The sequence below is a fragment of the Osmerus eperlanus genome, chromosome 5, assembly GCF_963692335.1.
Source record: "Osmerus eperlanus chromosome 5, fOsmEpe2.1, whole genome shotgun sequence".
NCBI lineage: Eukaryota > Metazoa > Chordata > Actinopteri > Osmeriformes > Osmeridae > Osmerus > Osmerus eperlanus.
The window spans coordinates 15,704,857-15,718,569 of record NC_085022.1 but is presented as its reverse complement, the minus strand read 5'-3'; the positions used below and the strand labels follow the sequence as shown (position 1 = coordinate 15,718,569).

Genomic DNA, 13,713 nt, shown 5'->3' with positions numbered 1-13,713 from the left:
TCCTGTGCAACACCCCAACAGATAAGATGGTTTCAAAGTCACCTGGCATCCTCTCTACTCCACAGGGACCCCACTATAAAGCACTAAAGTCATCATTTTCAGGAGGCACTCATGGAACAAAGACAATTTGAGACTCCATGATTCCATTTTACTTCAGCCAAGGTAGTAAATTAATACAGTGATCATAAATGTGGGCCTTTTAACACAATTTCTTTGCGATGACTTACAATGCTTTCATCTGTTTCCATAAATAACCTCTATGTATAAATTCATGAGTGTGTCATAACCCTGCAATACAATAAACTGGCCCATATTTCACCAGAAGCCCAGGACCAAACCAAATCTCTTTTAAAAGCAGCAGGAGGGAAGACCAAGACAGTGCAACACTGTCTGATCTCTGCACTTAAATCATGATCTTCAAAATATACAGTGTAAAACCCAGGTATAAAAAGTCACGGCTAAGGACATGTTCACATTGTGGGAAATCTTCGAAAGTAATATTGTGAAAGGGATTGTGTAAGGCAAAAAGCATCTCTGTGTCCTTCCCCCAAGATTACGGATAAATGAAAATGTGCAAATAATTCAGTAAAGTAACTAACGATGTCTGACATAAAGAAATTGTACCATTCTCCTGTGCAGCTAAAAGAACTGAAGAATGCAAGTAAAATGTAAACACCCCATCAAGTAATAAAGTCATTCAGTAAAGGTACACACTCAGGATATCAGTGTTATAAAAAATCTGGGACATCCAGGGACATGTCAGTATCATCTTGTGTTTCCACTGGGTCGATGGTTGCCTGAAAAGCCTTTGCAGAATTGCGGTGAGCTTCCATGAACTTCTGTAGGTACTTTGAGGTATAGAGCCAATGGTGTTTCAGCACATCTTCAAGCTCAAATGCCTTGGACTGGCGGGCATTCATCTTTCGGAACCGCCTGAACAATTTGTTTCCCGACTCGTTCCCCTCACTGGCCCAGGCCCCGATGGAGCCATCTCTCTCTATGATTTCAGGAACGTGGGCCAGAGTCTTGTGGAGGTAGTTGGTGATCTTCCCGTCGTACCTGTACTTGAAGGTGGAAGAGAGGAGATCAGCAAAGCGCTGGGAGTTGAAGCTGTAGCGACACAGCTGGTCGGGGCACTCTTTGGCTGGGCACGTGGCGCGCCAGACAGGCTTCATCTGGAGGTAGAGGTTCATCAGCTCCCTGAGGGCTTCGCTCCGCTGCTGCGACGGCACCAGCTCGCACACCACCTCCACCGCCTCCGCCGTCATCAGTCGCCGGGCAAAGTTTCCGTTCATCCTCATCACAGGCTTCAGCTTCATCTTCTTCCTGAGCTGCTTGTCCAGAGCCGCCCTCCAGCTCCGACGCTCCTCCCTGCTCGGGTTGGGCCTGCAATGCACCTCCCCGATCTCGTCCTGGAAGATCTTGTAGAACTCGGTGGCGTTGCCGATGTCACAGTGCAGCGCGTCCAATGTGGGCTGGGTCTCCATGAAGGGCTTGGCGGAGACCCCTTTCACCCGGTCTCGCAGCTCGTCCGCCGATTCAGAGTAGGGGTTGCTCCTCCACATCTCGTAGCGGTCCAGGTTCTCGTCGTGGCTGCGGGTGACTGAGTGGAGCACCATGTTTTGGGAGGCCTCAGCTCTGGTGGCGTCGCAGAGGGTGCAGACGTAGGTGGAGCCTGAGGCCTCCAGGCCCTCCATCTCGCGCACCATCTTCTCATCATAGCCCGTGCCCCTGAAGTGGAAGCGGAAGGAGCGAGGGAGGCCGCCCATGGCCAGGATGAGGCGGCTGTTCTTCATGGCGTTCCTCTCGGCCACCACAGGCCCCAAGATGGCCGTCAGGGTCTCGTGGTCCGACTCGTCCACAAACATCAGGCAGAGAGGTTTGCAGGACATCTCCGAGTTGGGCTTCTGCTCTCTGAAGACGGTGACCGCTTCCTCCTCCCCCTCGGCCAGGACGGACACGGACATGACGGTGAAGGAGAAGCGGACGGCCTTTTCAGGAATGGCCGGCCCCCCTCCGTGCTTCTCACTGACGTCCCCCATGCCATCACAGGACTCCTTGATGGTCACGGTGAAGCCGGAGGTGCAGGAACTGTCTTCCAGGCCGTGCTCCCTCAAGCCCTCCACGATGTCCTCCTCCAGGTCCTTCAGGGCAGACACCAGAGCCACGTCGTAGCGGAACCTCCGCGAGATGGTGTCCGCTGGGGAGTCGTCCACCGAAGCCGTCCATCCTGACAGGCCGTCGATGATGCCCACCTGACAGGCTGGGGAAACGTTCCGGAGGGCCGGCTGCCATTCGAAGGGATGATAGCCAGGGAGGAGCTCCTTCTCTGCATTGCGTAGGGTGTGCAGTGGCTGGAAAATCTGGCGCCCACTAGTGGCCTTGACCGTGCGGTACATCTTGTGGTATTGGCTGCAGCTCAAGAAGGTGTTGACCCGGATGGCCAGACACACTGCCGGATGCAAGCCAAAACCTCTGCCTGGGGGGAGAGCAAGACAGGGTAGAGAAAATGAGAAACGGGGGAGAGGGAAAGAGAATTATAGATATTGCATTTTCCACTGTGTTGTCTTCGGCAGTCCACCAGCATAATGAAGCACTTTTAAGATAATTACAGTATGCAACGGTTCCATGTTTAAACTCTCGATTTGCCATCATTATAAATGTTACAACGGGACAGAGGGTGAATCGACAGAGCGGGTAAAAGTGATGTATTGGCTACAGATGAAAACAGACACCAGCTGTTCTCTTTTCCCCAGAGGAGAGGATGGGGCTGCTGTCTTTGTCATAGATGCAAGTGCTGTTGCTGTGATCCTAAAAGGTCCTTGACATTGTGCATTAAAGGGCGAGGGAGTGAAGAGGGAGATGGTGTTGGGAAAAACGGAAGCTGACAGAGGGAGGAGAGACAGGCCTGTGCCTTTCCTCCTTTAGCTGATTAATTAAACCTCTCCCTTTATGGAATACAGCACAAACCACCTGGCATTCTTTGTGTGCCGTGTGCACATCATTAATTATTTGAGTTTTTCCGTTCAGGCTAGATCTGTCAGTAACATCAGACAAAGTTTCGAGTTGGAAAAGAAGGGAACCGTTACCTTGCATCATGGCTTCCAGCTCGTCGGCCTGGCGATGCTCGTTCCCCGCCCTCAGCGCCAGCAGGAACAGCGTGAGGCAGACAGACTTGATGTCTCCTCCCTCCTCTTTGTCCGCAAACATTTTCACGTGGGTCTTCAGGTCCTTTAGGCGGTGCTTCTGAGCGCGGCGCGTCAGGGATAACAGGTGCTGCCGTGGTCTTCCTCCCTTGTTGACGGGCAGGTAGCTGTTGGCACTCCTCTCCGGGGGCCACTGGTCCTTCTCCTCCTCCTCCAGCTGGTGGGCCAAACAGTGCGCCCTGAACAGATCCAGCCTCACCAGCTCCCCGCAGCCCTCCCTGGGGCAGAGCAGGGGGAGAGAGTGCAGCACTGCCAGGAAGGCCTTGGTGGGGGTTGTGAGGTCAGCAGGGGAGCAGGGCAGGGTGCAGGCCGGGCAGTGGGCCCCCAGAACTCGGCTGTACTTCAGGATGCAGCCGCGGCAGAACAGGTGTCTGCAGGGGGACTGGACGGGGTCGGAGAGCAGGTGGTCACACACCTGGCAGGTGACCGAGTTCTGGAAGTCCACCGGGAGCTTGTCGGGGAGAAGCCTGGCGCTGAAGTGATCCTGCTGGCAGTGGGTGATGGTCTTGACCCACTGGGCTTTTTGGGCGCTGGGTCTTACCCATCTACCAGGACCTTGGTGGTGGTCTGGTCCTGGTTTTCCTGCCTTCTTCTCCCCTGTGGCTGTGCTGTCCTGCAAGTCCCACTTGGTCCTCTTCGTGAGACGCTGAGCTCCACGCGGGGGCTTTCTCCTCTTCCTGCCTCTCCGCTGGAGGGAGGGTTTCCTGGGGTGGCAGAGGGGACAGAGGGGGGAGTGGGGTCTCCATGCCGGGACCCGGGTTCTGGAGAAGCTGCAGAAGCCTCCTCCTCTCATGGCCGCGGTCCAGCAGCGGTGGCAGAAGGACAGTGGGTGGAGAGTCTCCAAGTCCCCCGTCACATCCACTTTGAAGACTTTGAGGATGACCTCTGACCAAACGGTGGCTTTGCAACCCATTCGGCGCAAGGCCCCCCTACTGGCCTCATCAAGAGACCCCTGGACCTCATGCTCCGGACCTTTGGCTTTCCTGAGCGCTGTTCCACACAGACGGCACAGACACCTGTGCACAGGCAGAGAGAATAAACATGCATCAATACACACGAAAAGTTTGGGGTTTTGTGAAACATATTGTGTGTATTTACTGACCTGAGGTGGTTCATGTGGGTGTCCATCTCCTGTAGTTTCAGATCCACTCTCTGCTCTGGGCCCTCTACATTCTCCTTGCTCTTACTCCCCAGACACAGGCTCATCACACTCCCCGGGAGACCCACCACCTCCTCCACAGTCTCCCCCAGGCCTGATGGGGTCACCACCCCAGCCAGTGGCCCTGTCTCAGGCTGCACATCACCAGGCAGGGGGGCTCTCTCCATGGATTTGACCCGGAACAGCTTAAACTTCCAGTTTGAGAACTTGGCATGTGGGTGATGCAGCTCAGCGGGCATGGAGAGTCTGGGGTCCTCCCCCATGTTGTGAGCACGGGCCTTGGTCCTGGAGAGCACACCACAGAAAAGGAGAGGTCAGACAGATGGATTGCCCAAGCTGGGAAACCTTTTCTTAGACAAGCACATTAAGCGGGTACAGAGAAGGGATTAAGACGTGCAAATCCTCACACATTTCCAGAGTATTCCTTCAGTTAAACCCATGACACAATGGCTTTACTTGGTTCTCGTGGAATTTATGTACAAAGTCGTCTGGAATCTTTACACTGAGTCTAACACTGAGCCGGGTCCCAGCAAGCTGCATTATACCATAAGTGGCATTTAGATCTTCTGTAAAATGCATGAGACAAGTACTCAGGGATCGATACACAACCGAAAAACGTCCTTTCTCTCGTCTCCGAGCCCATCGCTCAGGGAAACACTGTCTTGTTCCCTTGGACACAGCAAGTTTTCTAAATGGCCGCCCATATTCCTACAAGGCTGTCAATCAATTATATTAGTCATTTTCTTGGCTGGAGCCTGAATTGGACCCCAAGGAGCCACAAACTGGCATTTAAAGTACAAGAAAAAATGAGAGGTAGAAACTCGAGTTTGATAATACAAAGTTATTGACCAAGAAAGAGGACAGGCAAACAAGAAACTTTCATGTGAACTATTACAAAGGTCTGTATTTCTTTCAATTTTAGAACGCATTTGTTTCAAAACACAATACTTCCCACTGACAATCTTGACTGGATTCATCTAGCAAATGAATCCATAAATGAATAGCCCTCCTAGCTGATGCTTACCGTAGCAGCCCCACAGTGCGCAGACAGTGGTAATGTCCATGTCTCCATTTAAACAAAGTTCTCAGTATTTTCCCAGGGTTGGGTCTAGCAGCCATCCTCACCCCATAGCTGTCTTTCTCGATCTCTCTCTCTCTCTCTCTGAACTCTACACACAGACAAACAGCTGAGCCTGTGTGTGTGTGTGTGTATCAGCTGGGTCCTTACCTTGTTTTTCAGTCTCAGCTGGCGTCTGGCCCCCTGGGGGGTCCTCTCTGCATGGGAGCACAGGGGCAGCCTCGATGCCAGAGTCTGTGCGTGTCTGTGTGTGCTGATGTCTCTGTTACTTGACTTGGTGCGTCTCTTGTTCAGGACCGTCTCTCCAGGATCTTTCTCTCTTTCCATCTCCCTGATATTTATACTCTTGTCAGGGTATCCCAACGGACAAATACTGACACCTGGGAGACATGCAGCTGAACAGAAAAAAAAAAAAAACATGAGGTTAACCCTCACACACACACACACACATAACCCTCACCTCAAACACACGATCCTTCTCCACAGCTGGGGACTCCTGTTTGTCACCTCTCCCTCCTCTCCTCTTGGCTTCCATCTGCAGACTCACCTCAGCCAGGTGGTCCAAACTGTGAAAGGAGCGAGACACTAAACAAACGGTTAGGCCTACTGGGGCAGTGGGAGTGCGAGGGGCCGCCTAGCGCATCCCTGCTACTGCTGGAATTCACACGCACGCTGGTCTGCACGTCTTGTGCACTGACATAAAAGAGCAGTTGATAAACCAAATAATGACATAAGAATAAGGAATAAGAATGAAGAGAATTCTTCTCTTCATTTTTAGGGGGAAAACTAAGAAAGCTAAGAAGGATCCTCCCAAACATCTCAAGGTCACAGTTATAACATTGGCGGTGGTTGAAGTTTGTGACCAAAATGTACAGGCAGACTTTAGCACTGTCAGAGAACTGAAGAGTGGACTTGATCTTTAATTTAGGCCGGTTGTGTTATACTTCCAGGGCGATCAGAGAGTTGTTTTCGTTTCTCCAACTGCCGTCTCTTTGTCTCCATTATGGGTGAGAGCTAATTAAGCAGAATTATTTGATTATTTGCCTCCATGGGTAGACAGCGTATTTGCCTGAGATCCCTCTTGTTTGAATTCATCCAGAGGATTAATCTGGCCTCCTCACCGCGGGACCTCCTCACCACTGCGCTGAATCTGCCAGCCAAGTCATTAGACACACAGTCAGCGGCCGCCAGATACACACACACAGAGGCCCACACACACACACACACACATGCAGACACACACACACGGAAGCACGCAGACACACAAAAGTACCCGTGCGCAGACACTCACAGACACACACGTACAGACACCCACGCACGCACACACACACACGCTCACACGCACGCGCACAGACGTAGACACACGCGTTTGGTCTTTCCTTCTCATCTCTGCCTAACAGGGAACAAGGAGACTGTGCCGTGTATTGGTCTTTCTGATGGTCGTGGTATTTGGTTTTGCAAAAAACAGACTCGAACAAAGAACTGCAGGGGTAGCCGGAGCCATATCACAGATAACTTTCGGAAATAGAGATAAAAGCTCTTGCGGTTTTTCCTAACACTCATTCAAAATTTAATGGGGTTGATCAGAGAATATAGGCCACGCTTCTAACAGTCTGTGATATAAATTGGGGCGTACAAGTGATAGATTGTAGAGATGGTCCAAGCCTGTGCATGAGACAGAAGTTTGGTACCTGCTTCTAAGGATTGCAGGGTGCTCGTCTCGTTGGCAAAGAGGGACAGATCTGCAGATGTCTGTCTGAAAAACAAGCAAGAGGCCCACTGAGACTCGTTCTCGGTGTGTTTGCTAATTGACTTGTTATTGATCAAGTCAATGACAGTTTGATGAATGGGAGGAAGGCCTGGCAGAGACAGGCAGCTGGCGTGCAGTGTTATGAGTTTGAGGAGCAGGACTGGGGGAGGAGGTGGGGCTTGGGAAGGGGGTCTGTGGTTGGGTAGGAAGGTGGGGTCCACGCGAAGCTAGACTCCGAAAACATCAAGATGAAGTGGTTTTCTCTGTGAGAGAGAGAGAGAGAGAGAGAGAGAGAGAGAGAGAGAGAGAGAGAGAGAGACAGAGAGAGAGAGAGAGAGAGAGAGAGAGAGAGAGAGAGAGAGAGAGAGAGAGAGGGAGAGCAAGAGGGAGAGATGGAGAGAGAGACAGAGAGAGCGAGGAAGCGAGGAAGATAGTTCAGTTGTTCAGGAGTTACGCAGGATAACAGGCTAAGCTCAGAGTAAGAGCACAAAAGGGATCGTTTTGTATCGCACACAAAAGCAAGGTCGAGGCCAAGAGTTCAACCCCAGACACACTCTCCTCCGTCTGATTCGAAACAAAGATCCTCAGAGGAAAATGTGCGAGAGCTGAAGGAGTCACACGGAGGCTGAGACTGAGTATTCCAAATAAAATCTCTTTATCTACTCTTCCACTGAGATCATTCCTTCTCCATTGGTCTACGGTAGCTCTACCAAACAGCTGAATAGAACTGGTACCAAGCTATTGGGGGCTGGAGACGAATACACAGGCCTATGAGTGGAAATCTACCAACTCCTGTCTGAAAAGGTTCCCTCTCTTGTCCACACCCGTCCAGGATCTAAGTGAACTGCCGGTGGCGTCGACTCCCACTGTCCGTCCCCTCCTCCATCCCTCTTCCTGAGAGATGATTTGGGACATGAATACTCGAGGAGGCGGACCCCGATGCGCAGGCATCCGTCAAAGCAACCTGCCTGACTCCCTCTCGCCACCTCTCATTCCCCCCTCATCCGTCTCTCTCCCCGTCTCTCTGGCGCGTCCCCCTCTTCTCGCCCTTACCACAGGTTTTTGCTAATAATCATTAATGGGGTTATGGGAATGGGAGGGCTTCATCACTCATCATCCCCTCTCGCTCTCCTCCAGGTAGGTGCCCCTGTAATCACACAGCGACAGCCAGGGGACAGCTGAGCTGACGGATGGAGTCTGGGGGCCTTGGAGGGGGCGGGCTGTGTTGCGTGACCCTGTTTGACTTGGCTGGGCTTGTGCCCTCCTGTTCTGACTGATGGAGCCTTAGTGGAGAGCCGAAGCGCACAAGACTGCTGCGTTTGTCTTCACAGGCGACACCCAGACGCAGAACGGCGGAAAACACGGACAAATCCGCGGTCAAGCTTGGGCGAAAGAGGGGAAAGAAGGTGTTTGTGTGAATGCGTGTGTGTTTATGTGTGTGTGTGTGTGTATGAGGGCTGACCCATAAGGAAGTGAGGCCTGCGTCTGAGAGAGAGGCAGACCGTCCAGATGGGCCTGATCCTGTCTCTGTAACCCACATGAAATTACACCCTAAGCCGGCTCCGGGAACACCAGGGCAGACTGGGGAATATGGCCCAGTGTCTTTAATCAAAATAACAATGCTCTTTAATTCTGTGTTAATTAAATGTAGATTTCCCCCGTGCGAGGAAGGGGGCCCCCATGCTGCCAGGGGATCCTGGCTTGGTAAACACCCGCTCGGTAGAGTTGTTTTTTGTTTAATCATGTATTAGTATTGTCTTCGAAACTAACGTCGATTTACACAGCCGCTCTGTCAGCTGGAGTAGGATTGCGTCACGATGGCAAACTCGGAAAGTCGACCACGCATCCACTCTCCTCCCTGTCCCTGTCTTTCTCTGTGCCCCTGTCTGTTTCTTCTCTCTCTCTCTCTCTCTCTCTCTCTCTCTCTCTCTCTCTTTCTCTCTCATTGCCTCTGCGAGCTGGGAAGTGTGAAAAGAGCAGAGCTGTAGTCTGTCAGCTCTCTCACTCCCCAGTGTCCCTAGTCTCCACTCCCAGCCAGACAAATGGCCCTGCTCCCACGCATGGATCCACGTATTATACTCCTGTCCTTTTAACTCGAAAGTCCATTATTGGAAATGCCAGTATGACCGTGGCCTTTTCACTGCTCAGACGGGAAACAATGGAGCTTTGACACCGACTGATGCCGGGCCGATTTAGAGTGACTGATCTTTAAACTGATACACAGTTTGATTATGCAAGGATGGAGGGGATGGAGGGGGGTATTATGTAATGTGATATGGTGACATCGGAGGCTTGCGAAGGTGGTGGTGGGGGGGGGGGCTGTCATTTGCAGGCTGAATCCTGTGCGAGACCAAATAAGAGAATAGCAGGTGGTGGTAAAAGTTTGATCAAAGCCACAGTGACTCATCTAACCTAGCAGGAAGCAGATAAATCTGCCTACCTAGGCCTCTCTCACCAACGTGTTCTTCAGAGGCACTCGGCCCCGTTTGGAAGGTGCATTCAGCGGGGTGACGTCACTCCCAAAACAAGCAGAGCAACACTCAGTAGAGATCAGCCAATAATAATATCTCTGCTCAGCCTCCTGTCAGTGCCTGCAGGCAGTAAAAGAGAGAGGATGCCTCTTCTTCCTATCGCATCTGTGTTGTGTGAGTGCCCCATTTACAACTGGTGTGGAGCCATCAGCTTCACAGCTCAAGAAAACTGGAGTTGGACTATGATGCAATGGGAAGTGCTGTTGAGATAGCAAGGAATGAGGTTCTAGTGCAATGACATGCTCAACTCTATTCTCTATTTGTGTTTCCACATTCACCCAGTCTACATGTCATGATTCACCTTATTCACCCCAGGTAGACATAACACCAGTGCAGTCAGGTGCTTCAGCCTGTACTGTAAACAGGAGAGTAGTTATTACTGTAAATAGGAGAGTAGTTATTACTGTAAACAGGAGAGTAGTTATTACAGTAAACAGGTAAGTAGTTATTACATTAGATGGGTGAGTAGTTATCTATGATTGGATTGTTGTTGTTGGATTGTACCCCATAGATTAGTTAGTTTCCGAAACATAACCACTGAGAGGTTATGATTGTGGAGGCCTGATTGTGAATAAAACAGTAACTTATTTTTCAGAATGTGTGAGAAGGTGTGTGCCTCAGCATGTGCACACCACATTAGCCATCAATCACTTAGTACTAAGTAAAGAAATGTGTTGGTCTGGATAGCTGTACCCGTTTCTCCCTCCCAATCCCCTCCCCTCGCTCGACTGTTCTCCTCCCAATACCACTGTCATTGTGAAAGACAGTGTGTGACTTCCCCAAGTAGGGCATAGCCCATTATCACAAATAGGCCTATGAGTAACTTTGCACCACTTGTCTCCAAAGCAAGCACACTCTATATGCAAAGCAGAGTCTTACAGTTAAAGTAACTGGCACCGAGTGATTATATTTGTAATTTAATTTCCTTGGTCACAGAGAGATAAGCAGGGAGACAGGCTGCAGGTGGCGGAGGGATGAATAGAAGCGGGAGAATGAAGATATGGCCCTATTGTCTGGACAGAGATGTCCAAATGGAGAACACGCGCGCACACGCACACTCGCATGCACAAAGCATTCATTCTCATTGTGTCTTACAGAATGGCTTCGATTTTGGCATATGCCTTAAACACACACACACACACACCAATCAAGCATACCTTACATTTTCGAAATGAAAACACAGGTATTCGCAAACAAAAACTCTCTCTTTCTCTCTCACTCTTTCTCTCTCTCTGTTGCTTTTGAACCTAATGTTATCGGCAAGGGGGTCTGGGAGAGATGTTTATAACAAAGAGTAAAGGCACGTTTAAGATTCTACGCAAGAAACAGACAGTCCTCTCTGAGAGAAGGATGGACTGAAGGCCACCAGGATGCAGGGTGAGCTCCTCGCACTCCCCCAGCCTGTCTCCCTCTCCAGCAACAGGACCAAATTTAGATGAAGTCCCCCGACATTCCCGTTTACAAAGAGTGACCGCGTCTATTGAGTGGAATTGAAGGTAGTGCGCCGAGCAGACTGCCTATGTCTGCTTTTTACTGCATCAAAGCTGGAGCAGAGGAGCAGCTTGGCCAGCACAGCTCTCAAGCACCCCTAAATGTGTCCTCTAGGGTTGGAGAGGTGAGTAAAGACAGGCAAGGAGAGATCTGGTGTTAGGGATAGAAGGGTGTTGGGTTTGGTTGGGAGAGAGGTAGGCAGGGATGGGGAAGCTAGGCGAGAGACCGGGGTTGGGGCGGGGTGGAGGGTAGGGAGAGAGAGTGAGGCAGGGATGGAGGGAGTAGAGAGAGGGGGGATTAAAGAGAAGGATGCAGCAATGGAGAGGCAGAGAGAAGAAGGGGGGAGGGGTACGGAGAGAGAGGCAGGTACAGACAGGCAAGGAGAGAAGGTCAGGGAGAGAGGAAAGAGGATGAAGACTGGCCGTTAATAGATGGTTAACAGACACAACAAGACTTCGGCAAGACTTCAGGCACTCCATGTGAAGCCACAGTAACTCGTCACATCTGAAGTCCTCTCTCCATTTCTCCCCATTCCCTCTCTGATCATCTGCTTTGTGTCTCCCCTGCTGTCTTGTTCTTGTGCTGTCTCTGCTCTGAACAAAACAGCGTTAACCTGTTAGAGAAGTTACAATTATTCCGCATGAATGATATAAACCACACTGAAATTAAACTGTCAAGAGCATCGAGTTTTCACTTTCTTTCATAATTTATCATGCTCCAAGACCCAGCCAAAACAAACCTGACTCATTAAGTAGCCCAGTGAATTCCGACTCAAACCAAATATTCGGAAAATACTTCATAATTATTTGTAGACACCGAAAATATCAAGTACGCGTGCATGTACAAATGCACACAAACACACATACATACATACACACATACATACACATACACACACATAGTGCAACAGTCCATCCTCTGTGATTTTATTACTCATCAGATGAAAGCATAAAATGTTTTCGTCTTCTCGCATCCTGTCAGAAGTCTCATGTTAGCACAGGTGTGGCATCAGCACCACCAAGAGGCCAAGCAGGAAAACAACACTCCCTCCCTCCCTCCTTCCCTCCCCCTCTCTTTCTCTCTGTCTTTCTCTCGCTCTCCTTCCTCTCCACTCCATTTCTGGAACACTAACTTACAGCTCTGAAAATCTGATTAGGCCTGTGTCGCATTGGCAGCAAGCGTCTTTATTTATTTATCTTGATAAACACGCGCACACACATACACAGAAACACACATACACGTACACCCACACACAAGCACACGTACACAGGATTGGCACTGCAAGGCTGCATAATTAGCAGGACATGGTTGTGTAATTGGTCTCTAATTGATAGGACGAGCCACAGTGAAGCCCGGGCACTGTTCAACACACGTTGCCGGGGGCAGCAGCCCCACGCTGGCAGGCGGGCCATTCAATCATACCGCCCGCCATGATTGATACCATTGTGGCGCACACCCTCTCTCTCTCTTTCTCTATTTCTCTCTCTTTCGGTCGTCTGCCTCTCTCTGTCTGTCTTCACTGGCATGATCTGTCTCTCTTACTCAGACTCTGTTTGTCTGACTGTCAACCTTCTGTCACTCTCTAGCTCGAGGGAAGGGGTGAGAGTGGGGGGTGTCTGGATGACATGGGATGGGTGGGCCCCTAGGACACAGTGTCCCCCCCCCCCCACCCCCCCCCCCCCCGATGTCTCTGGGCAGGTAGAGCGCAGCTGTAGAGCTCCTCTACACAGGACATAAAGGACCAGATTCACATTGCAACATGATGAAAGTTGCCATGAGCTGTATAGCTACATGACATGAAGGGCCTACTTGAGGAGCACAGCCACATCTCCTCATGTCCGGAAGCACACTCAGAACAAAGAGCAAACAGACACGTGTGGATGCAACTAAACGTCATCCTCCTATCTATTAACCCTCGTGCTGCCTTCGGGTCACATGACCCAAAGGTTCATAACGAACCATCGTTGTGTTTACCCAATTTTACCCAATACAAAAACAAATTAAAATAATTTTCTTTTAACCTTTGCAATGTGGGGGGTCTGAGACAGCCCAACGGTTAAAAGAAAATGCTTCACTTTGTCTTTGTATGCGGTAAATCTGTCGCAATACGACGGTGGGTCACAATGACTGATGGGTCAGAATGACCCGAAGATAACACAAGGGTTAAGGACGTGAAGAGAAGAGCCGTGCACCCCGGCTGAAGATGTTATGAGATCGGGATACTCAAGCAGGATGACCTTCAAGGATTGTTCCCTGATTCAAACACCAATTAAAGTCTGCAGCCCCAATGGTGAATTGAAATGGAGACTAACATCCTCTATGGATTTAATAACATCCTCATTACCAGGCGCCAACAGGGCGGAACTGCCTTTAATTAGACCAACACCTGATTAATGCCCAATTAGCTGAGTCAGAGCGAGTTAATTCTCCTTCACTTTGGGGGGTTCAGACTGCAAACGCTGGCACGCCAGCACCCTGCTTCCCACTGTCTACCTGGG

At 50.5% G+C, this 13,713-nt stretch overlaps 1 protein-coding gene across 1 annotated transcript; it reads right to left on the bottom strand.

Annotated features, from left to right (window-relative positions):
- Positions 1-711: 711 nt before the first annotated feature.
- Positions 712-5,495, bottom strand: rag1 (recombination activating 1). The gene is made up of 4 exons (XM_062460816.1): positions 5,491-5,495; positions 4,309-4,650; positions 3,090-4,222; positions 712-2,479 (listed from the first exon to the last, which is right to left on the bottom strand). Exons 1-4 carry the CDS (start codon positions 5,493-5,495, stop codon positions 729-731), a joined length of 3,231 nt encoding a protein of 1,076 aa, XP_062316800.1. The 3' UTR covers positions 712-728.
- Between the last annotated feature and the right edge of the window lie 8,218 nt (positions 5,496-13,713).

Bases quoted from the DNA above. Each gene is read 5' to 3' on its own strand.
- rag1 (XM_062460816.1), bottom strand. The intron at 4,223-4,308 runs GTCAGTAAATAC...GCCTGTGCACAG, and splicing joins ACCCACATGAACCACCTCAG to GTGTCTGTGCCGTCTGTGTG. The intron at 2,480-3,089 runs GTAACGGTTCCC...CTCTCCCCCCAG, and splicing joins GCTGGAAGCCATGATGCAAG to GCAGAGGTTTTGGCTTGCAT.